General features: G+C 40.2%; 1 protein-coding gene across 1 annotated transcript; it reads right to left on the reverse strand.

Annotated features, from left to right (window-relative positions):
* Positions 1-267: 267 nt before the first annotated feature.
* Positions 268-21,685, reverse strand: LOC142055534 (bactericidal permeability-increasing protein-like). Its single transcript, XM_075089617.1, has 16 exons — positions 21,667-21,685; positions 19,187-19,312; positions 16,828-16,939; positions 14,574-14,702; positions 11,484-11,642; positions 10,722-10,785; positions 10,573-10,633; positions 8,957-9,048; positions 7,190-7,363; positions 6,168-6,221; positions 5,020-5,190; positions 4,315-4,382; positions 2,858-2,900; positions 1,913-1,979; positions 889-965; positions 268-345 (listed from the first exon to the last, which is right to left on the reverse strand). Exons 1-16 carry the CDS (start codon positions 21,683-21,685, stop codon positions 268-270), a joined length of 1,494 nt encoding a protein of 497 aa, XP_074945718.1.
* Positions 21,686-22,946: the final 1,261 nt, after the last annotated feature.

Consider the following 22,946-nt stretch of genomic DNA (forward strand, 5'->3'; position numbering starts at 1 on the left):
AATTAATAAAATGTGGTGTCTATAACTCCAGTGAAAAGAACCAGGCACTCCTCATCAGGCTGCAACAGATTTTCTAAAGCATCAATAACACTGTCAGCTACAATCACCATACTAAAAACCAAGAGATTCAGTTTGTGAAAAGTGATTAAGAAGTTTTGCTAAACATTAAAAACAGTGACAAAAAGCCTAATGTTATAGCTTCTACTCCATACAAGCCAACAGAAGGAAGAGTACATTTTTCTCTTATGGTTTAAAGGTAAAGGGACATTAGGAGTGACTGTGAAGGTCCGCATCTCCCCCTTCTTCATGTTTGTAGTGAATATCAGTGGAAATCACCAGATAACCCTGAGGAAAAAAGAACATGTAAAATTACCTTACATTTCAGATGGACATATTTAGGGTCAGTACTCTGGGACTAGATCCCATGGTAAGCCCCTCAGCAAGGCAGGAGATAAGAGTGGCTTTATGCCTCCTGATCTTTAGTTAATTTTAGGATAGGAATGGGCTCTGAGGTAAGTTAATACAACCTTACAAAAGGCTGAGTAATGCTTACCACAGACACTCAGGCTGCCTATAAGCCTTCCTCAGAGAACAGTCAGAGTAGTGAGGACTCGCACTCAGCGCTCCTAAGCCCTGCTGGGGAGAGCTGTCCTTGTGGTGTCCCATGCTGGCATACCCCAAAGGGCAGGTGGACCCTTTATAACCCACAACTGATAGGGCTGGCGGGTTGGAGGGCTCATTTTTGATCGAGAGTTTGGATTTTATATCTAGCGTACAGTTAAAGCTTTACTATTAGCAACTTTTAGATCTACCCAACACAGGAACACACACAAATGTGCAGGCCTGAGAAAGAAGCTATATTCTTTAACAAGAAATCGGGCTTCTCACCTGATTAATTTTTATTACAGGTCCAGTCAGGGTAGTGTGGGCCAAGATAGGAAGAGGAAATCCTTTTCCTAGTTTATCTTCGGAAAGGACAAATATAAATATATTTGAGTATAATAACAAAATGCACTTCAGAAGCATCTTTCTCAAGGAACTCTACTTGTTTTGCAATTTCCCTTTAATCAGCCATCCTTGCACCTCTCAAAGGAGCTATTATTCATATGTGCTAAAAAGCAAAAAATCCTGTGAAAAAGTTTCTGCTGTTTCCCACTCTGACTTATTCTCCATCTTCCTTTCACTTTCCCCTCTACCTGATCCTCTAATCCTGTTGGTCCCTCTTATTCTCATCTATCCCTGCCTTCCTGGATCAAGCCCCAGCTCTGTTCCTATTTGTTTTTCCAAACAACTGACTTTTGCATCCCTCCCTTTCATGTCTTTTCCTTCTCCTCATCAATAGCTCACTTACTTCCTCAGCAGTCTCCTCACCTCTGTTTACCTAATAGGCACCTTCTTTACTCTTCCACCTGCTTCTTTCCACCTTCACCTCTTTCTTCATCATCCCTCACTCTCTGCATCCCACTGAGCTGATTTGCCACTTTGTCCTGCCTGTGGCAGCAGGTGAAGCATAAAGGCAGAAGGAGGTGATAAAGTTAGAGATGGTACCCTGAACCCCAAAGATGCAAGTATGCTCCTGCGCTTCCCTAGTCTGGGCCATTCTCTGGTCATGGCTTGACACTGTGGCAGGACAAGACTCAAGCATGTCTCAGCTCTGCCGCCACACTGCATCCAGTGGAAAGGAAATCCAAGCCCAGTGTTTGGAAGGGAGCCAAGACTTGCTCTGTCCCAGCCCCTGATCCAGGTGACTGAGGGACCAGGACTGAACTCCAGCACAGGGTAGACCCATCCAGGTGTAGCCAAACAGACAGAAAACCTCCCACAACACAGTCTTTAAAGCTGGGTACTCCCTTTTGTGGTTTCAGTCCTGCTTTCCCACCAACTGTGCTCAGGAACCAGCCACAATCCTTACCATTGATTACTGGGATCGCTGCACTCCGTAAGGCATAAGACACAAAATTCTCCAGCAGTGACATCTGCTGTGAGGGGGAAAACACATTTGGTGATTATTGCCTGATGCCTATGGGACTGCAGCTTGACGGGGGAGTTGGAGCGTTAGAACTGAAGTAACAGGTGAAAAGATCAGAACAGAGCTTGGCAAAGAAAATGTCAGGTAAAAAAAGATCTTTTTTTTGTTGACATTGCAGGTGAACAATATAAAATACACATTATAAAGAGGTGTCAATTTTTCTCGCACTAAGTTAAATTGGTTTTTTTTTTCCTGCATGTTAAGTATCTGGGTTGAACCTTAACTTTAGGAATGAAACCTATTCAACCCCATCAACCCCATTTCAGCTGCCAGGACTCAGTTTTCAGAAGTGAACTGTTCTCTGGGTGGCAAGAACTGCCCTGTCCTGGTGCTCTGTCTTAGGCCACTGTGATTAGTGTCCTCCTCCTTTCACTTAAAGATGTAGGTTGGGCTTGGCTGCTGCAGAGTCGCACTGACCACTTCTCAGTCTACAGTGAACGACCTAAGCAGTGGCATGGTGCTAGCTCCATGCCTGTCTTTGTGTTGGTACATACAGAAGTGCGCAGAATCAACTATGACGGCTTGCTAGGTCATGCAGACCCAGGCAGACATTCCGCTTTGTTTCAATTAATGTTACACAGTAATAACTCCATAATATTTGAAGCTTCTAATGAGAATCCCCCCCCACCCCGAACACTCCAAGAGGTATTTCCTCTTACTGGAAAGAAAAAGTAAAGCAGAGAATATACTATTTCAAAGCAGAAGGAGCAGTGGCAGATGATATCCCCAAGTCAGACGAAGAATTGTCTAGCAACAAGTTCAGATTAATTTCTTTTATCTCTGAAGGGCTCAGCTACCTTTCCTAGGCACCTGAAACCATCATCTTACCTTAGAGAAGCCAAGAGTGGAGTGCAGCAGGGAGAACTGGAGCCTGAGGAAAAGAATTAAAAGAAGAAGATTCATTAGAAAAGATGAAGGCACAAGTTATGCACACTGCTTGAAGATGCATTTGTGGAATTTTATACTGATTTCATGCTGATTCACATATTTAACTTAACTGAAGACTCTTTGATTCCCAACAGCTTTTAATCTGTCACAACTACAAGTGAGTTCTAGAATCACTGGGATCTTTCTGATACTAATCTCCTCCTATGGTCATGTGTAGTTTTGGGTTGTGACTATAAGACTTGGGAAATCAGATTTTTCTGGAATTGCCGTGTCCTGCAATGGCTGAACTACACATTCCTCAAATGTTCATTATGATTCAAATAAACTCATATCTATTCTTAATCATTATGATTTCCTAACTTTTTCTACTGATGCTGTAATGCATCCTCAGACCACTGGAAATATAATCCCAAGGAAAACCAATATTTTGAAGAACAGAAAAACAGATTATTCTGTCAAAAGTTCTAAGTGCGTGGCACCATTATTTCTTAAACTTATACTGAAAGGCTCTGATCACTCTAAGTCCTCTCTTCCTGTTAAAAAGGTCCAGTGCCCAAAACTAAGAAAAGGCTGCTCACATTTTTATTTAATGGAAATGTAATAGGTTAAAAAATATCACATATTCTGGAATGCTGCCCCAAGCTGGAGTATAGAGATAACAAGAAGAAACACTGATGCGGGCTACTTGCCTGAAAGTCTGTGCTTCTACCCACCTGGTGCATTTAGGGATAAAGGGGCTGTAAACCCAGCCCAGCTTGAAGTATGAATAAAATTTGTTGTAAGACAACTGAGAACCCCCATAACTGTAGGTAACCACAAAACCAGCAAGATCTAAGCAAAATCTAAAAAGCTCTGAGCTTCGCTTCAAACTACAGACACCTTTCTAGTCTCATCTGTTTGATGGCCTGGTGTCTGCTGTTGCAGTATGTGCTATGTAGTCTCACTTTTCCCTTCCCCTCATGTGAATGCATACAGAGGGCTAGTTACAGTGGTCCAGTGCAGTGTTTGCACTCTGGCAGTTCTGTTTATGATGCTCAGACATGGCATGGCAGCAGCTTTCAAATAAACTACTGAACTTCATTCTCCAACATTAGCCCAGACTGAAACAGATGCCTTTAAGATAACCAATAAATTCAACATTGCCATCTGGAAAGGTATTTAACCTACAGAAAGGGGTAGCATCGCGTTGCACAAGAGACAGGGTTGTTCCACAATATTGTTATATTTCATCTGCAAGATTTAGACTCACCAGTCAAAAGAATCTTAGAGCCCCTGTGAGAAAGAAGGGAACTAATTTTCTCATGGTGAAACAAGCACTGTCAGGCTGACACAATGAAGTTCTGTTGTGTCCTAATATTGGGATCATTAATGTTGCTTTCTGAATTTTCCTTGGTTACCTCTTCAGAAGTAATGAGATAATCAACTTCTGTCTGGTTATTGTCAAATTGGCTCTGGTACTGGCTGTCTGCAGGGGAAAAAAAACCAAAACAGTCTTCTGTAACTCTATACACAGATAGATACTGTCTTAGATACAGGCACAAATGCAATTGCTTTTGTTATTGGAAACACAATGTCTAAACTTTTTATTTGGTCAATACATGTAGATAGTGAAATCATTTGTGAATTTCCCGCTTTCTGCCAGCGCCTGAGATTGCATGAGTGAAGTGATAATACTGCCCTGATTGCCTCCTTATCATTAGGGTCATTTAAATCCTTGCATGGCTGACATAATTGGTTCACTTTCAACGCAATGAAAAGATGCCTGGGGACACAATGAACTATTTTATAACAAACAAGTTAGGAAGATTGGGCATCTGATAATCACATTTTTATATACTACAATTTATTCTTGAATAGTCACTCAACCTCCTACATGGAAAAATGGGCTTTCATAAGTAGCTCTCTGCACCTGCCTATGAAATTCTACAATATGTGGTGCATGTTTTCTCCCTGTGAAATGCAACAGAACAGTAAGCATATCTGTGGCAAAACAGTACATGCTATTTTATGCCAATCTTTATGATTTTCAAAGGATCTGGAAAATTGCTGTGTGATTTTTCAGCCCCAGCACAGGATGTTATCTTCTAGCTCATGTCACTTACTAGATTCCCTGTAAAGATGTACTGGGTGGTTGAATTTGGAAGAACAGCAAACACTTCTACACAGCCAGTGATCTGTAGGATGCATCTGTCTGCATCTAAACTGACCACAGGTGGTGTTGTAGCCATCAGCTTCAGCAGCGCTGGGCACGCTGTTACGTAACTCAGAGCAATCTGTGGAATTCCAAAGAGGAAAAAAACGTTGAATGCAGAGTTAAGCTTTTTTTAAGCTACAGTTTCTGTGGCTGCATCATAATCAGATGCTATATACCAATCCTCTTGTTAATTAACCTATATTAAAAACACTTAATTTTAATTACACCAACTGAAATGATGAAATTAGTGTTGCATATATCCTGAGTTTCAGAGACCATAAAACAAATGATGACGTTTCAGACCCACCAATATTGAACATATATAGAGAAATAATTTAAAGGTTGTTCCTGAAAGGCATATTTTAAGAGTAAGGGATTAGCATTGCATGTTAAAGAAATGAGGGAAATGAATGATTCCATTAAAAAACAATAAATTAATGATGCTGACAATATAAAGAATTTGGAAAAGAGGGAGCCTTCCAAAACAGCCAATCTTCTGAAAAAACAGAGAAACTCCTAGAGAACAAAACTTTAGTTTGCAATGCCGCAGACTCCAAATGTCATAATTTTATAGTAACTGTTGCCATATTAGGGATTTTTAAAGCATCTCGTAGTATCTTAATTTCTTGCATCACATTTATAAACTTAGCTACTCATGACTATTACTTCCCGTTGTATATAATCCCCAGCGGTCATAAATAAGATATGTTTGCACAGAGAAGTTGGGCTACCAATAGCAGAGATACTATCACCTTGAACAGGAACAAAAGGAGACAACTCACAGATGTCTACCATTTGGACTTTTTAACTGTTTCAGAGACTGAGAAAATCCAGCACTTAGAGGGGAATGACTGAAGAGTAGTGTGATATAGTAAGGAAGAACACAGAGTTATGATGGAGTAGACATGTATGTTTGAATCTTGCACTAATCATAAACTAGCTCAGTTTCCTTGTCTCCTCCAAGCTTTTGCAAATGAGCTAGTACACAGATAATATCCATAAGAAACAATAGCTACTGCTCTTTCTTAAAAGGTCTGTACAAGTAAAAGTACCCACCTCAGGAAGAAAATCTTTGAATAAGGCAGTATTTAGGTTAAAAGTAGTAGCAAGCTGTAAACGAAATAAATTAGATCATTGTATCAGCTTGAAAATTAGGTTTTCCTTGGGTAAAAAACATATCATGTTTACTTTAGTTTTAGATAATCCATGTTTTGATTCAGTACTTCCTTGCCCCAGAATGATTCTTAGGGAATGCACAGTGCTCTGTGGGACAGAAGACAGATTTCTCATGGACATGTTTCAGAAGCACGTACCAGTGAACAAGTGTTATTCTTGGAAAGGATGGATGTGGCATCCTGCTTACTTCATGCCTTTGGGACTTTCTTAGATGAAGTATCTGAATCTGTTAGAGGCAGGACTCAAAAATCTCATTTGCACTTTTGCTGCAGACTACTGTGATGATGTTCGTCAGTGCCATTTGTGTCACCGATTTTTATAAAGGCCCTCTTAGCCCTGTTTCATTTAGCAAAACCTCTTGGAAACTCTGACTACTAATGCCAGTGTGGAAACAGCATTTCTGAGAGAAGTCTTTTATATTCTTCACTCACAGCTGAAAGCTTAGTTTCCTTGTACCTGCTTCTTGCCTCATTTTGTTGTTCTGTTGTGTCTGAGGGTTTATTCTAGCTCTCAACAGAGCCAATACATTTGTTGTGGGCTTCTATGCAGCAGACTGTGGCTTCAGTACACTTTTTCCTGTCTTGCCCTTTCCTCTCCTATGTGGAATACATGCAGAGAAAAGCTTTTTTTGGTTCTTTCTGCCACTCCTTGCACACCAGCTCTGTGATGTTCATATCTGTCATTCCTTGCACAGAGCTGCCAAGAAGTTCAGACTTAGGTCTGAGGGAGAGTTTGGCTATTTTATATGCCGACATACAGAATGAATGTAATGAATCCCTCCTACAAGTGGTAGAAGCGTGACCCAAATCTGTGTGAAATGGCAAACATAATGTGTTAGTCTCCTTTGCTGACCATCCATACTGCTGCTATTTGTAATTCTATTACATGCAAATTATACTCACCTCTTCGGAGATGGTGATGTTAAAAGCCCCTGCTCTGTAGTAAGCCAGTGAAGCAGACTTAAGAAAATAACTGGAGACTCCCAGGTATAGCATGGAATCACCCTGGTTTGGGAGAGCAAATGGAGCTGGTGCAAAGGGAGGGTCTGTGTGATTTCCTACTGGGTAGACTGCGCCCTGCAAAGAGTCATTATCAAGTATTTCTAGTTGTAAACATTTGTATCTGTCAGAATGCACCAGCAGTGGTTGAACAGAAAGAATTCTTCCTAATCTGAAGAAAAGCCTGACATTAAAGAAAACCTGAAGTAAGCAAATAAGTTTGTGATATGCCCTGAAAGTCAGCAAATTCAGGCTCTATTTGAAAAATATAGGAATCACTGAGAAAATCTGGCCTCCATCCTTTTAAAGTTTGAATGTGAGCACTCAAGTGAGCATTCTGAACCGCAGCTATGAGACACAGAAAAAAAATCCTCTGGACCACAGTTTTCTTTCTCTTGTGGCAAAGGCACATTTGTTAATTTAATTCTAAGGGTGACATTTCAAAAAAATCTTCAGGCACACCTCAAAAACACTGGAAGTTGCTTAGGACAGGGAGACAAAAGAGCCTTTTATGCCACCTAAGTCTTAGCCCTGGTCCAGCTGCCAGTCCTCCAAGACCTAGTTTGGGTGCTGCACATGTGTGGGGCCTTGGTTCAGTTATACTACGAAAATAATTCTTAAAATGCGAGAAGGTATGTGAGCTCAGGCCATGTAAGACAAGAAAAGTAAGAACAGACGGTAAGTAGGGTAATTACTGACACTGTAATGTTTGGTAGCTGAAAGATTCAACAGGAAAAATACTTACATGGAAAGGTATAAAACCCTAAGAAAAAAGTTGAGAATTGGAAGATGGCACTCATAACCATCAAGGATCAGCCTTTTCCAAGGAGCACTGAAAACCAGTAGCTTCCCTACCTGATTAATAAATTACTTACACAGACGTATTTTGTATCCTATCAGGATGTCAGCATGTTAAAGCTTAGCCTGTAAGTTCTAGTTAGCTATAGTAGCTGATAAACAATTGCTTAGTACTTAACCTATGTATATCCTGCTTACAGTGGTTTTTTGTGGGTGGTAAAAGTTGCTTGAACAAAATAACCAAGAAGCAGAGATTCAACCACATCTCTAGCACAACTTTCTTAACTGAAATCATTTCTGAGAGCCGTGGGGATGCTCTGAATTACAAGGACTGTTGAAGCTGCTGGAAAACCTGGGTGTTGCTGAGATATCTCTTGCCAACAAAAGTGAAAAATGGATAAGAACAGAACTGCTGTGCGCTGCCCAAGGACTGTGAGAAGTCTTTTGTTTGGGTGTGACTTGTACATATACAAGATGCTGAGTCATCTCAAAACAAATGCTTTGGATTACAATCACATTGGTAACCATCATGGATTATGTATCACTGGTAATAGGCGAAGACCAAGCAGCAGTGGAACAGCTGTGTATCTAAAGAACAATTTTATGCTGTTTATAAAGCACCTCTGAAGGGTTTCAACTCTGAAATAAATTAATTCTAAATAATAGCTTTGGTTAATTAACAAATGCAGTTAATTTATTAAATAATCATATCTGGTTTCCAAAATAGCTCTTGACCAAAACGTCCAAACGACTTATTGCTTTTCTAATTAAATATTGGAGAGGCTGAATGAGACTCTAGAGAAAGAAAATAAATCAACAGAAAAGAGAATCAGAAAAGTCTTAGAAAGCACACTGATATTAAAGACAAATTACCTTCAAATCCAAGTTAATGTGTGATTTGAAGACTGCTGGAGAACTAATTAGGGAATAGTCTATTTGTGCAAAGGCATCAATCTGGCTTAAGACTAGAAGAATGATGGACAAAACCAAAACAGCTGTTATCACAAAAACACATCACAAACAGTCATTGTTTAGTTAAAGGCAAAGGCATTATAGAAATGGTGAATCTGAAGAAGAATGGTGAGAGAAGGAAGGAGAAAATTTAAGAACTTGTTAGAAGGGAAAAAATGAGGGTATTCCCTCTGGAAAAGTCATTGATTCCTCCTGGTTTAGGCCTTGTTCTCTGGTTCTTCACAACTGAATACACTCCTCAGCAATCTCTCCCATGCAGTGAAAGAAGGAGGATCTAGGGCAGAGCCCCCTTTTTTGTTTTGTGTTTGCACATGAGAACTAAACTCTCCTATATGATTAGTGAAATACTGGTAAGTACTACTAAATACTTTGGAAGATGACATTAGCACATTTTTACATGTATCAGTATTGAAGACAAGGGATATTTGTTCACAACAATAGAGGGCATTTTATCAGACAATATGATTGAAGACTTTTTCTGAAGGGTGCTTGCATGCAACTCCAGTCTGACTGTTATTTTTGGTTGGACTGTAAAGTCTGTTCACACTGTATAAAAATCAGATGGGTTTAAGGAGAAATGCCGAATTCCCACAGAGATTATGAACTCCTCAGTATGGCAGCACAGCTTGGCGTGCCCTTGAGCCTGAAGTGTTTAGGTTTGTGCTGCATAAGAAAATGTTCTCGATGACCATGATTTTCAGTACTATTTGCCACTGCATGGCGCATGGCAGGTATAGGCCATTTTAGGAAAAATAGAAGTCTACTTACTCTGCTTCTGAATAGCGGAACAGATAATAGAAATATCCACAATGCAAAATGAAGAGTGGGAACAAACTATCTGACCTGAATTATATGACTTAGGTGAATTAAATTAATTTGAATTGGTGTAAACTACAAATATTCTTAGTCTTGGAAAAAAACAACAACAAACAAAAGGCAAAGAAAAAAAAAGCTGTGGGATTTATTATAGAATTGAAAATCTTACATATATATGCTTTGTGGACACAGTTGTCTCTTAATGCCTCTGCAAGAGTGACACAGGAATTGTTACTGGTGTGAAGCAAGCATGCTTAGTGTGACACTGCCTTCCTGTTATCTCACTGAACTCAAGTTCAAAACAAGATGTGCTAAGTTTACAAGATCTTACAGGGACATTTGCTAGCTCTTCAGTGGATTACTGCTAACTTAGGTTTTCTTCTGTCCACATGACCATAAAGGATCAGCATGGAAATGTTCATCTCAGAAATCTAAGGAAATAAGGTCAACTACAACAGACTGAAAGATTACAGGTGAAGTGCTATGGACACAGAAGAAATCTGAATATTGTATATAAGGTGCATGCAAGTGATTTCTAGGGTGGACTCTGGAATAGGTTAAGGTACAGAACAATGGCTGTATTTTTCTTCCTTCACCTTCTTTGTTCTCTGAACACAGGAATGGTTTGGCATCTAATAAGAAAGGCTACAATTTGAGCACTATGAAAATTACTTAACAAAAAGCTGTTATCAGCAACTCACCCTTATGCTTTCTTAGTTGTGCATCCATCATTTGGATTTTGTATTTGATATTTAGGCATAGCTATATGAAAAGAGAGACAAATCGGTAACATAAGGGCTGTATTTCAACTCCTCCCCTTCACTAGCTGAACCTATCTTTGCAAACTTACATTTTTATCCAATTTGGTGTGAATGGGCTTCTCAAGATAACCAGACAGAAAACTGTTGATCCAGCTGGAGGAAAGGAAATTAACACAATGACTTTTTACCACAGATTGAAATCTTTGAAATATAAAATCTGGCAGACTGGGACGTCAATGTAATTTATATTAATGAGACATGATTACAGTGATATTGGTAGACCGTGCAGTTAACTTTTTATTAATTTGTGAGTCTCAGACAAATGCTAGGAGTTTTCAGTCTCGTAAGAGATATTTAGAAGGCAATCTGCAAAGTAGCAAATGTTCATGTTTACGTGTTGATAAACAATACTCAATTAGTCACAATTTGCCTTTGAATAAGACAAAAAAATGTATAGAAAATCAAAATGAGAACTACATTGTTTCGTATTTTCTTTTGAAAGTTTTATTCTGAAATTGTAGGTCAGCTTGTCAAAAGGCATAATCAGTCTAGACCACTTTCATATCTGCAAACGCCCATTTGCAATCTTGTATTCTTTAATATGCCCAAATGGTATTTTTTTCATATGCAGTATGTTTAGTCAGCTCATTTGCTGGCATAGGCACAAAGATTAACTGCACTTCGCACACTCAGCAAAGGAGCCTGGTTTCAAAAGCAGACCTTTAAAACTCTATTTTCAAAGCGTTCAATAGTTAGTCGTATCCTGTAACTGGATACAACTAAATGTTAAAATTTGAAAAGTGGCCCTTATGCTACAACCCACGGAGTAATTAGAAAATCTACGTACATACCTAGATCCTCCATTTAACTTTACTTTTATACTATTAATGCTCAGCTGGCAATTGTGTAGCGACATGGACAAGTGGCCTGTGCTATCCCTTGACACTTCGAAAATAACTGCAATAAACAGTCCTGAGATGGACACAGTAATTCCTCCTTGGTGTTTGCTGCTTGGAGAAAAAATACAAACTCAGTCAAGGAAACATCTACTTTAAGGGAACAGTTTAAGAAACAACCTGTAAATCAAGTTTGAAAGGGCTTTTTGCTTCTGTCGTCTAGAATGAAGAATGAGTTTTCTGGGGATTAAAGTAGGCTAGGGACATGCACGGTATTCAAAAACAAATTATGTGCATGAGTTTCCAGGACATGAATTTTCCAGTGTTGTGCAGGATTTGACAAGTTTGCAAAAATGTGACAATTTCACAGCAACAAAAGACATTCCAGTCCTTCCTGACAGATCATCCTGAAGGCCTCTGGGACTGCAGCAGCAGAAGCCAGTTAGATAATAAATATATAACCCAACGGTTCTCAACTTTGCAATTGGTCCACTTTCCTCTTTCCTGTAAGAACTTTCAATAACCCTTTAAAATGTATACATCCCTCTATTTTTTGTCCTGCCCCAACCCCACTCATTCTGTCTTCTTTCTATGAGAGTCCCTTCTAAGATCCCACCAAAAATATCCTTACACCTAAATTTCAACAAATTTAGGTGTTAGGACTGTGGTTAGGACGTATAGAATCTATAGACCAACCAAGAAGTATACAGAAAGCTGAATGGACGTTAGAATAGCCTCATAAAAACCTCATTTACCATAACAGAACTGGCACCAAGAGCATCACTTTTCACCCCTTCATCCTGATTACTCAGGTTTTGCTTCCCCAGGCATTACTACAGTGGCTGCACCATATTTCGGAGAAAGAGCCCAGCCCAATATGAAGCTCAAACCATACGTCTCTCAGCTTTCCTCTTCATTTTTCAGGCTAAGCAAAAATCCTGCGGAAAGAGGTTGTAATCCCAGGAGATTAATCTTAACCCAGCCCAAACCATAGACTACACCTGTCCAAAACAGTGAGCAGTATTGCTAGTCACAAAGTACACCCTACCACCACTCCCATTTTCAACCCCACCTTTCAGTCCATATATGTGCATTAAGTGGGTATCTGGAGGAAGGACCACTCTTCAGACCCTCATTTTCCAGTCCCTAACCAAACCTCCACCCCACAAGTCATTAGGAAAAACATTTTCGCAAGTGGGGTTGTGCAGCACTGGGACAGGTTACTAGGAGAAATTGTGGCATTACCATCCTTGACTAAACGCCACCAGCTGACCTGATCTAGTCTGGTGACTGCTCAGTTTTGAACAGGTGACTTCCAGAGATCCTTCCATCCTAGGTTTACCCATACTTCAGTGACAAGGACCATCGCAAAAGCATCTCAGCCATCCTCCTCCTTTTTTGGGCTGCTTGGGAGATGGGAAGAAGCCCAGCCACTTAGGTCCTCTGTTCCTGCATCCTTATATCTGCTCTTCTTCAAGAGGAATCCTGATTCACTGGGGCAGGGTCTCAGCACCAGACCTCCAGGAGCAAAGGGCCTGCCAGGAGATTTTGTGACTGGCAGAGTGCTCTAGGACACAGTGGAGAGGAGGGCTACAGTCAGAGCTGGAAATCCAGGGATAACACTATCACAACTATAAAGCTGTGATAACACCCGTCTTACTGACCCTGGAAACAGCCCAGGAGGGGTGGGTTATCAGTGGTCTCCCTTGGAAAGCTCATTTCAGCTGGTCCCTCAGTCTGCTATGCTGAAAGCAACACATAGGACTAGGGAACAGAGGGGATGAAGAGTAGGGCATATTCTGGATCTATCTAAACCTACAGCCACTCAGAAAACATCATATTGAACAGAGAAGCACAGATTGTTCCTTCTGCCCCTGAAAAAGGCCAGAAAAACCCTTCAGCCCCTAAACTCCACCCGAGCTGGCTTTGACCACCTCCACCACGATCTGCTTCGCCAAATCCTGCATACCAGCTCCCTGCCTCCCTTGCTGTCTGGGAAGTCTTTGGAGTTTTATACATCTGGGGTCTCTCCAGATTATGCCCAGGTCCTTATCCTTCAGCAAGAGGGAGAGGTGGCTTCCTGTTTGGGATTAGATGATTTGCCCTGCTGAACACAGTATCCTTTTCCTCACAATACTGGCCTGACAGAAGGAACAACAGACAGGTTGGGGGCACTGTGACAGCAGTTCCCAGCCACCAGTACTGCAGCTGAATGCAGAACTGCATGTCCATGCTCTTTTGAAATCAGGACACGCTGTCAAACTTGCAGCCTGGTGATCCATCTTGCTGTACTATCTGGCTCGCAAATAGAACAATGCCTACTGCTGTTACCAGTTACCCCATTAACCCAAATGGTAGAGATTAGCACCTTGCAAAATTTTCTGATATCCCAGAAATTTTAGCCCACCCCTCGTCCCCAAGAAAATCTAGAATATTACATTATAATTCTATAGCAAAGATGATGAGATAAAAAAGTGGAAGAATCAGTATGCAATCATGTCATTAAAGATAATCTCATACTGCACAGGCTCATGAAGCTAACTCAGCTTTCCATAGTGACCTGAATTCTGGAGTTTCTGAAGTTCTGAATGTTTGGCATTGTGACAGTGCCCTTCCTTTAAAGGCAGCACTTTGAAAGACAACATACACTGTACCAGAAAAATAGACAATTAACTATAGAGTCAACCTTCCAGTTATACTATATGAAGAAAACAACAAAAACTCTGTGGTCCTGAATATTCATGTAATATCATGTAATATAGAGTTTGGACAAATTGAGCACGCTAACAGATGTCTGACCTGATACCTCCGAAAGAGACAACCTGTGGGGTAGAATAATTAAAAAAAAAAAAAACAAACAACAAAAAAGCAGTAGTTGGCAGGGGATGTTTCCTTCTTAAGAAGTTTATTAAAATAGATTGTTGTTAAATGATAAAGTATATATGACCTGAAAAATAATAATTACCAACTATATTTCTGAATTTCAGTTGCAACCCTTCTCTCAGAACAGCCCCCCGCACCTGTATCACACTGTACAATACTTACAGCAGCCATGTGTTCATTCTCCAGTCTGCACTGATTGTAGCAGAAGCATGTGCCACTGACAGACTAATGCCAGTGCCAGGAATAAAGGAAGCAGAAGTTTCTGGGAAATCTACAGCATTAATTCTGAGCCTACAGAATACAGAAAGGGTGATATTAGACTGCATGTCAAAAGAGTGAAAAGGACTTCTGATCACTGAAAACCCTTCTGCTATAAAAGGCAAAGTCTATGCTTTGGCAAAAGAATTTCTCAGAAATGACTGATCCTTATATATTTTAGGAAAGAAAGACACCTGTACCTTTACACTTAGTAGCATCCTTGGTATCTGCCCACAGAAAAAAGGATGCTTGGCCAAAACAAAAACTTCCCCTCAGGATAAAAACAAACTCCTTAAAGTGAAATGTGCTTGCTGGGGTAAAATAAGTCCGTGTGTTAAACCCAGATGCTACATCTATAAATAAATCCAGGTTGTCTGAATGCTAGCATCTGCTGAAGAACATAGAAGTTTCTCTTTCCCCATTCTGTATCTCCTTGCCTTGCCTCAGCAAAGGGCCCTGGAGAGGATCCATTTTTCTAAACAAAATCTTACTTGAAGGTTTCCCTGCCAAAACAAATGTTTTTGATACAGAAGAATATTGTCTTGCAAATGGGTGTGTTGAATTGAGCTGAACATTGTGAAGATATCAGCTGTAATCTTATCATGTAGTACATATTCCTCATTGTTTCCTGGTATCTGGCAGATACAGATACTGAAACAACTGCCTTTAATCTACTTTCCCCAGGGCAGAAGGCACCGGCTACTTTTAGTTAAAATGACCATAATTTTCCAATAACATCTTGGGCAGCAGCAAGGCTGCCTTTAGTAATCTTGTTGGCAGTGAGCTAAAATCAGATTATCCACTGGGAGGATGGCCAATTTCAAGAACGATGGTTGGGAGAATGAATTGGGGCTTTGAAGATCATATAATAATTAAGGATGGAACAGTACCTCAGGAGATTTTCTGGTTCAACCCCCTACTCAAAGCTGGGCCAACTCAGGGGCCCTGCCCACTTCAGTCTTGAACACCTCCAAGGATGAAGATTCCCCAACCTCTTTGGGCCCTTGTTCTGGTGCTCCCTAGTATTTGTTCCTAGCTTCTAATTGGAACTTTTCCTGATGTAACTTAAGTCTGTTGCCCATGTTCCTTTCACTATGTAACTCCAGAAGAATCTGTCTCCATATGCTCTATAATCACCACCCATCAGACAGTGGAAGACATGCAGTAAGACACACACACCTCCACACCCATAGTCTCTTCTTCAGACTGTCCAAACACAACTCCCTCAGATGTGCAGGGATTAAGGTTGCAAGGATGGTACAATACAGTGAAGCCTGCCAGAAAGCAGGCTATTAGGAAATTAGGGATAGATGAAAGATGCATGCCCTACCCAGCAGAAAGTACATGAAGTGTCCCAGATTATTATTTCTTGCTTTAGGTAATTTGTAAGGAAAAGGAAGTAAAATGCTACTAAGCAGCAGAGCTTGGCTTGATAGTAGTATTAAAAGGCCAGAATTTTCTGGTTTTCTCTTTATAGGCTATTGGAAAAGCTTTAATAGGAAGATGGGATTGAAAGTGGTAGAAAAACCTTTTATATTAGTCTCCTTATTTGGAGACATTGTAGGAACTCTATAAACATCTTTTTCTACCGGTTGATCCTGGTACAATGATTTTCCTCAGTAGGAAATAGGTATTGAGCCCTATCCAATCAAAATGCCGATTTACCATTGTAAATCCATCCAAAAGGATTCTGTAAAAGTAATCTTCCTGCCATGTTGGCCCAGAAACACTGTCCACCTGCACGCATTTTCATCTTATCCCTTTGTTGGCTTTTTCTCATCAAACGCAAACAAATTACTTCCACTCCTAGAGGTCCTTCATAGTAGCGGACTGTTAATAACACCAGTTATTCCCTCTTTTCCACCCATTTCCCCTGCTGTGTCATAGCCATGCTTACACCTACCTTGCCCCAAACTCTGAGACAAACCAACTGAAAAAACAGCCAAGGTGCTCCTTAAGAAGCTTTCTAAAGCTCATCTCTGAGTGTGGTAGAAGGAAGTACTTATAAAACAAATCAGTGTTTGGGCAGTGGGAGCAGAGTTGGATGAACCATTAAAATTTTACACTGAACAAAAAAGGCTGCATAATTATTACTATGCAGTAACAATATTATAAGATGTTTCATCCTAAAACTTTGAAATATATTTCCTCTACTTACCTTGAAATTACATAGTTGACCTTAACAACAAAGAAACTCTCCTGCCCACTCAAGCTTGGGAAGGTCTCTTTCAATACTGTTTGCTTCAGGAGCTCCATCCCAATCCTCCTGCCTACAAGGGGACAGAGGAAAGCACATGCCTTGCAGATTGGATTCAGGCACCCAAAGGTCCAGATATGTTGCCAAATAATTTAATCACTTCTAATATAATTCATAAAAACCTCTGATTCTTAAATCCTACCGAGACCTCCTTCCAACTACTTATACACCCATTTATAACTACAGTTACCCTCACATATAAATCATTTAACCAAGATCATCTTGTCCCTGACTTGTATTTTATATTCTAGAACTCTTGTCAGGTTTGTGAAACTGTTATACTTCCTTCACTTCACTGCAATGTGGAAAGCCTTGGGAAATGCTTGGTCATCACCTTTGCCTCAGATTGTCTCCTACCTGTTGAAGGAAAAAGTCAGTTAAGAAGCAGCAAGATGACTTCTATATGTAGTGTTTAGTTGCTGAAAAAGTGAGATATATGCATCTCAAGTACTGGTATGTCAAAAGGGGAACTATCTGGATTATTGCTTGTGTACAGGAAGTTGTTTGAGGTTTAAAGACAACCCTTTCAAATGTTTTCTTCCCATTTGTTTCAGAGTACATATGTTTTGTCACTGCACCTTATCCATTACGGCATGCTGCAGATCTTTGACTTATTTCTTTACCTTATCTCCTTGCTTTAAGGAATCCCTACTTTCCTGAATGCTTCAATGCTCCTCATGCATTGATAATACAAACAGACCCTATCATCAACAAACAGAATATTTTTAAATCCCAAATTCCTTGTGTCTTTCTTCTTTTGGCTCATCTTTGATGAAGACACTGCTAAAACTTTAATACTGAATGATGTTCCCCAGACCTCAGTGTATTAAAAAAACCAAAGAATTGAAATCAGTGATAACTCAGCACTGGAATACCTTTTTATAAAATGCATCTTTTATGAAGGAGAGGTAAGTTATGATTCCCTGGGAATTTCTGCCTCCAAAGCAAAATATGGGCTCTGACTGAAATAAATTAAAGCACTCTTACGACTGTCAGCGGAGGCAGCCAGTGATCCCAGGTGGAAATTCTCTCAAGGTTCTTGCAGCAGGCAAAGAGCATGCAGACAGGATCTATTGCCTCAGCCTTCAAATCTCATATTAAGGGAAAAGACATGACAGGCGCCATGCTCTCCAAATACAAGAAATGCCTTTGGGAGGTGCACTGGTAATGTCTATTTTTACTACAGACTACAGGGGTGTGCAAACTTAGTCTGTCTGTTCAGTGCTTACGGGCCATGCTCAATGTCACAAAAACTGCTGGGCTCACACTAAGAAATATCAGGCTGAATTCTCATTTCTAGAGGCATGAGAGATCCCTAGGGAGTGATTTCTCCTGTGTGTCATAAAAAGATATGGAGATCAGTTTTGTTTTAGGTGACTGATGTTTGCCTTGCACTTCTCAGCTCCTTAGAAGCCTTTAAGACAATGCTCATACAGAGAAATAAGTGGACCTGATCGTTGCTTTCATCTCAAAGGCATAAACCCTGAGCTTCTACTTTTCATCTCACAAGCCCATTGTTTACCTGTCAGCATGTTCAGTACATAAATGACGATTAATCCTTAGCATGACCCAGCCTTTGTTGAATTTGTGCCTTGTTAACCTTTATTATTAATATTAATTCTATAGACAATTGAAATTATACTACGTGCACTCCACACCCACAGAGTAAGTCTTAGGTAAGAGACAGTGAAAGTTAGCATGATTAGAAAGAGTGAGGAAAATATATTGTGGAAATTGCTGATATGCTGTTAAGGGGCAGAACCATGGCAAACAGTTACTAGATTTATTTGAAAGAATGGCACATACCGATGCTATCCCACGCCAAATGCAGGAATGAGAGTGAAGGTGTGCAGCTACGTGGTAGTTCTAAAATTCTAGGTTTTTCTCCAGTTATGTTGTATTATCTTCAGTTAAATATTGCACTTTCAACCAGGGTTTTGACACTTTTAAAAAAGGAGAAATTACATACCGTCTTACTCTGGTTCTAAGAAAGTAGATCAATATGGGGAATGTAGCAGAAACACTGTTGGACTCTAGGAGAATGCAATCAGCAATGCAAGGATAAATTCACAACTGGGGTGCACAAAAAGGAAGGAAATAAGCGAGAGAAGAGACAAAGGGTGTTCCTGGTGTGAAGTGACAAAAGGAATTTATTCTATCGCAATATTTAAGGACCTTGTTTCTACATTGAATCTTTATTAAGGAACTATATTCTATGTATAGAGTATGATAAATTAACTTCTGGCACTGTTAGACATACCGTAGTCCAGCCCCTTCTGAGTAATCCTCACTTTAAGACCAGGATTAGCCTCAAGCCGCAAGGACAGCCAACACAGCAGGAAGGAATACCATGTCTTTAGCATCTTCTCTCCTTTGTCACAGGGACCTGTTAACAACATTTATGATGCAAATGTGATCATAAATGATGCATACCATGAGTCGTAAAAAATCTGTATCCATCACTTCCCTCAGTGAAACTGGGACAAGGGTGGATGGTCAAGAGAGGTTTAGCCAGTAATTTTACTGCACGAAGCAGTCAGTGTGGTAGCAGACACACATTTCCCATTAATTGGATAGCACTTTGGTAGGCATTAGCTGTTGGTGAGACTGAAGGGTTCTGCTCCAGTGCTCTAGGCTTTCCCCACACCCATGTCTTGGCTGGTTTATTTTACCTTCTGTCCTACTTCCTGCAGAGTGAACATGACAGGGCAATCCCCACCAAGGAGGAGCAGGTCTGTCCTCTTAGAGAACAACACTCTTACATACACACCCCCTTGGATATACTGGATTTGCAGGTCCAAAAGATTTTTAACTAAAGCAGCTGGTCCAATAAAATACAGTAGGCATCCCTACAAAACTTGCCTCCCTGTTACACACAAACCTCTGACTTAATCCAAACACTGATACACAACATTGACTAAATCAGGTCACATGAGAAGGGAATGCAATGGTAGATTCAAAGCACACATGGGAATTGCATGGTGATCACATGGGAGTAGAGAAGGGTGTCCTGGCACGAGCCTGCAGGGCAGTGTCTTTGAGTGCAAAGTGAGACTGTGAGCCACTGCGTGGTGGGACATAACCACACAACACAGATTCACAAAAGCTGTGACAAATTATTTCTTTCTGTTACACTTTCCTAGTACAATAGTAAGGTTTCTTTGTTCAAAATTCTTGCATTCGTCCTGATTTTCACTACCAGTGACAGCCACTGCTCAGTTTCCTTGAAATAACAATACTGTTTCTCAGGACAACTTCAAGTCTTGCAAGTGCTGCATTAGGAAACTGTTTATTAGGGACCTATGGTAACCTTACTCTGGCCTTACCACTGAGGAGAGTGGCACATCTTTTTCTAACATGTCTGACTGTAATCATGGTACCCACCTATGTACAAAATTATGCTAATTAATAAGTAGCAAAAAGGTCTTGCTACTTTCCCAGGCACTCCAGCCTATAAGGGCATCCCTGGATTTCTAATAAGTACCATATTGCCTTGGACATAATCTGCCAGAAAACATATAAAAGCATTTAAAAAACCACACAAACCCTCCCCTCAAAACCGCCCCAAACCCAACCACCCTTTGGTAGTCTTACTCCTGCGTTGGAATTAATATTACCAGGTCAGACACTTAATGGTTGCAAATCCAAGATCTACCCAGTACCTCACAAAACACTGCTCTTTGGCGGCTTTCTGAACTATAACACAGACAAAATGCATTATCAATATTCTCCTGCTATATGTTCTCTGAGGAGTCCTTACTATGTTATCCCAAGATACTATGCAAGAAAAAGTGGTTTCAGGGAAAAAACATTCTGAAAACATAATCCACATTGTGACAAATTTTGAAAATCCTCCTTTTAATTGGTTGTTCCATCTCAAGTTTTTATGCCTTTTTGGTTTTCACTATTTTAAGCAACTCAAAATAAATAATAACTTTAAGGTAGCAATGTTATATTATGCAGAAGAGCCAGCTGGAGTCAGAAATCTTAAACTTTTTCCAAAAAGTGTCCTAGCTTTTCCTGCAAACATGCCACTTTCTATCCTGATTAATAAGGGTCAATTAAAATCAGTATAAAACCAGAAAGATGGTTTTTTCTACCATTAAAGTACATAGATATTTACTAGTATTTATCTAGCAGGATTGCTAGAAGCATTGATGCAGGTGAGGTACCTCATTCTCATTGAATTTCATTCCCACTGAGGAACAGAAAACAACAATCTTAGTCACTACTGTGCTTTGTAGTTAATAACTACTTGTTTGGACAAGCTGAAAGAACAAGCAACAACTGAAGTGCCATGGCAGTAAGAGACTGTCATTTCATATTGCTTTCTCAAACCAACAAGGCTGATGTTCTTGGTTTCTTTTGCACTCCAAGGCTGATATTCTTGGCTTCATCAAAGCTCCAACCCTCTGTCAGATGCTAGGATTGATTGTACAAGGTTAGTCAGATCACCGAGACAGACAGAGCTAAGGAGATGGGACATGTCAGCTGCCTGATAGTCTAAATCAGAGCTGCCAATTGCATTGTCGATGACAATGGATGGCAGACAAACTGCTCTGATTTTTATCTCCAGTAACTGAGCATGCACCAAGCAATTCCTCGATGTAAATCATTCTCTTAATTCTTTTGTCTTCTCAGAGATAGTGTATTCAAGTAAGTTAAGCAGAGAAAAAAGATAAAAAACTCATTTGTTTCAGTCTGTGTACCTGTCTCACCCTAATGAAGTACTCTACTTACCAGTCTGTAGATACCACATTGGGTTTCTCCTTTGTGAAGAGTCTGCTGCAAAACCTTTAAATAAAACTTGCAATAAAGATTACAGCTGAAATCGGGTTAAGAACTAAGAAAGCTTCTGATGCAAGAAACCCCACCTCACTATCATTGTCTTGTACAGGTTTACACAGCCATAAAAACACACTATCTTAAACTGACCAACCTCCGAAATAGAACAGAGTATCTCTGAAAAAGCATTTTGTCCTTGTCTTGCCTTGGTCCTGCACAAAACCCTCCTACTTGCAGCCCACAGAAGAATTTCTTTCACTTCCAAAAATTCAGAAATGAAACCTCAATAGTTAACACAAGACAAACAGCTCTCTAACATGATAGCAAATACAGCATCTACCCAACCTGAAGTCCAGAAAGAGCACTTCAGTTTCACAAATATCTCTGCTGTTATCACAGAACTGGGACTGATTTTTCAGTTTCTCCCTTGCTCCGTTGTTTCTAGTTACTCTGCAGTGTGCTCAAGAACTGGTAGGGTTTCCGCAGCTCACTCAACAATGTCAAATCAAAAAGGACTCAATAGCTTCAAGATTTTAACCCTTCAATACGCTGATATTCCATATGGAAAACTACCTCTGAGGGAAAAGGAATACCAAATTTGTATGGTTGATAAGATATATTAGTGGGAATGCTTAAATAAACCAGCAAATGATACAGACAGGCGTTTGCTAAATGACATAAAAGCAGGTGATCTCCACCTCTCCACAACCACTGGAAATACCTATGAAAAAAAAAACAACAAACCCTCCAGTAAGTTCCTGTTTGTGGTTTCCTCCATTCAGTGTGGAAAGCAATGCTATCCACATCACAACTCATGAGGTAGCAGGCAATCTAGCTCAATGAAATCTTCAAACAGAATCCATAGGAGACAACAGGCATCCCTGTCCCCACATGTTATATCTGTGAGTAGGTCTGGGGACACCCCAGTCTTTTGGAGTCTTTGCAAAGGAAGCTTCTCCTGAGCGTGGCTTGCCTACTGATGCCCTTCATAAAGGTTTTCAAAGCCTTGGAACAGAGTTGCCAGAGAATAATCTGTGCCAGGCTGCAAAATAAGTGACATAGCTGCAATGCCTACATAGAGTCCGTTAACAATGGATAACTACGTAAGGGAGGCACTTTTCTGGTGAACTGATGGAAAAAAACCCACTTTCCACTGTTTGGATACATTGAGTTCATGTTGCCGATGTCTGTAACTGCCCAATCCTAGCACCTGAGCCAGGACTACTACATTCATT

The sequence above is a fragment of the Phalacrocorax aristotelis genome, chromosome 1, assembly GCF_949628215.1.
Source record: "Phalacrocorax aristotelis chromosome 1, bGulAri2.1, whole genome shotgun sequence".
Taxonomy (NCBI): Eukaryota; Metazoa; Chordata; class Aves; order Suliformes; family Phalacrocoracidae; genus Phalacrocorax; species Phalacrocorax aristotelis.

Coding starts and splice junctions, on each gene's coding strand:
- LOC142055534 (XM_075089617.1), bottom strand. Junction 14,703..16,827: donor GTCAACTATGTAATTTCAAG/GTAAGTAGAGGA, acceptor TGTATTCTGTAG/GCTCAGAATTAATGCTGTAG. Junction 7,364..8,956: donor ACATTAACTTGGATTTGAAG/GTAATTTGTCTT, acceptor GACTCTTTGCAG/GGCGCAGTCTACCCAGTAGG.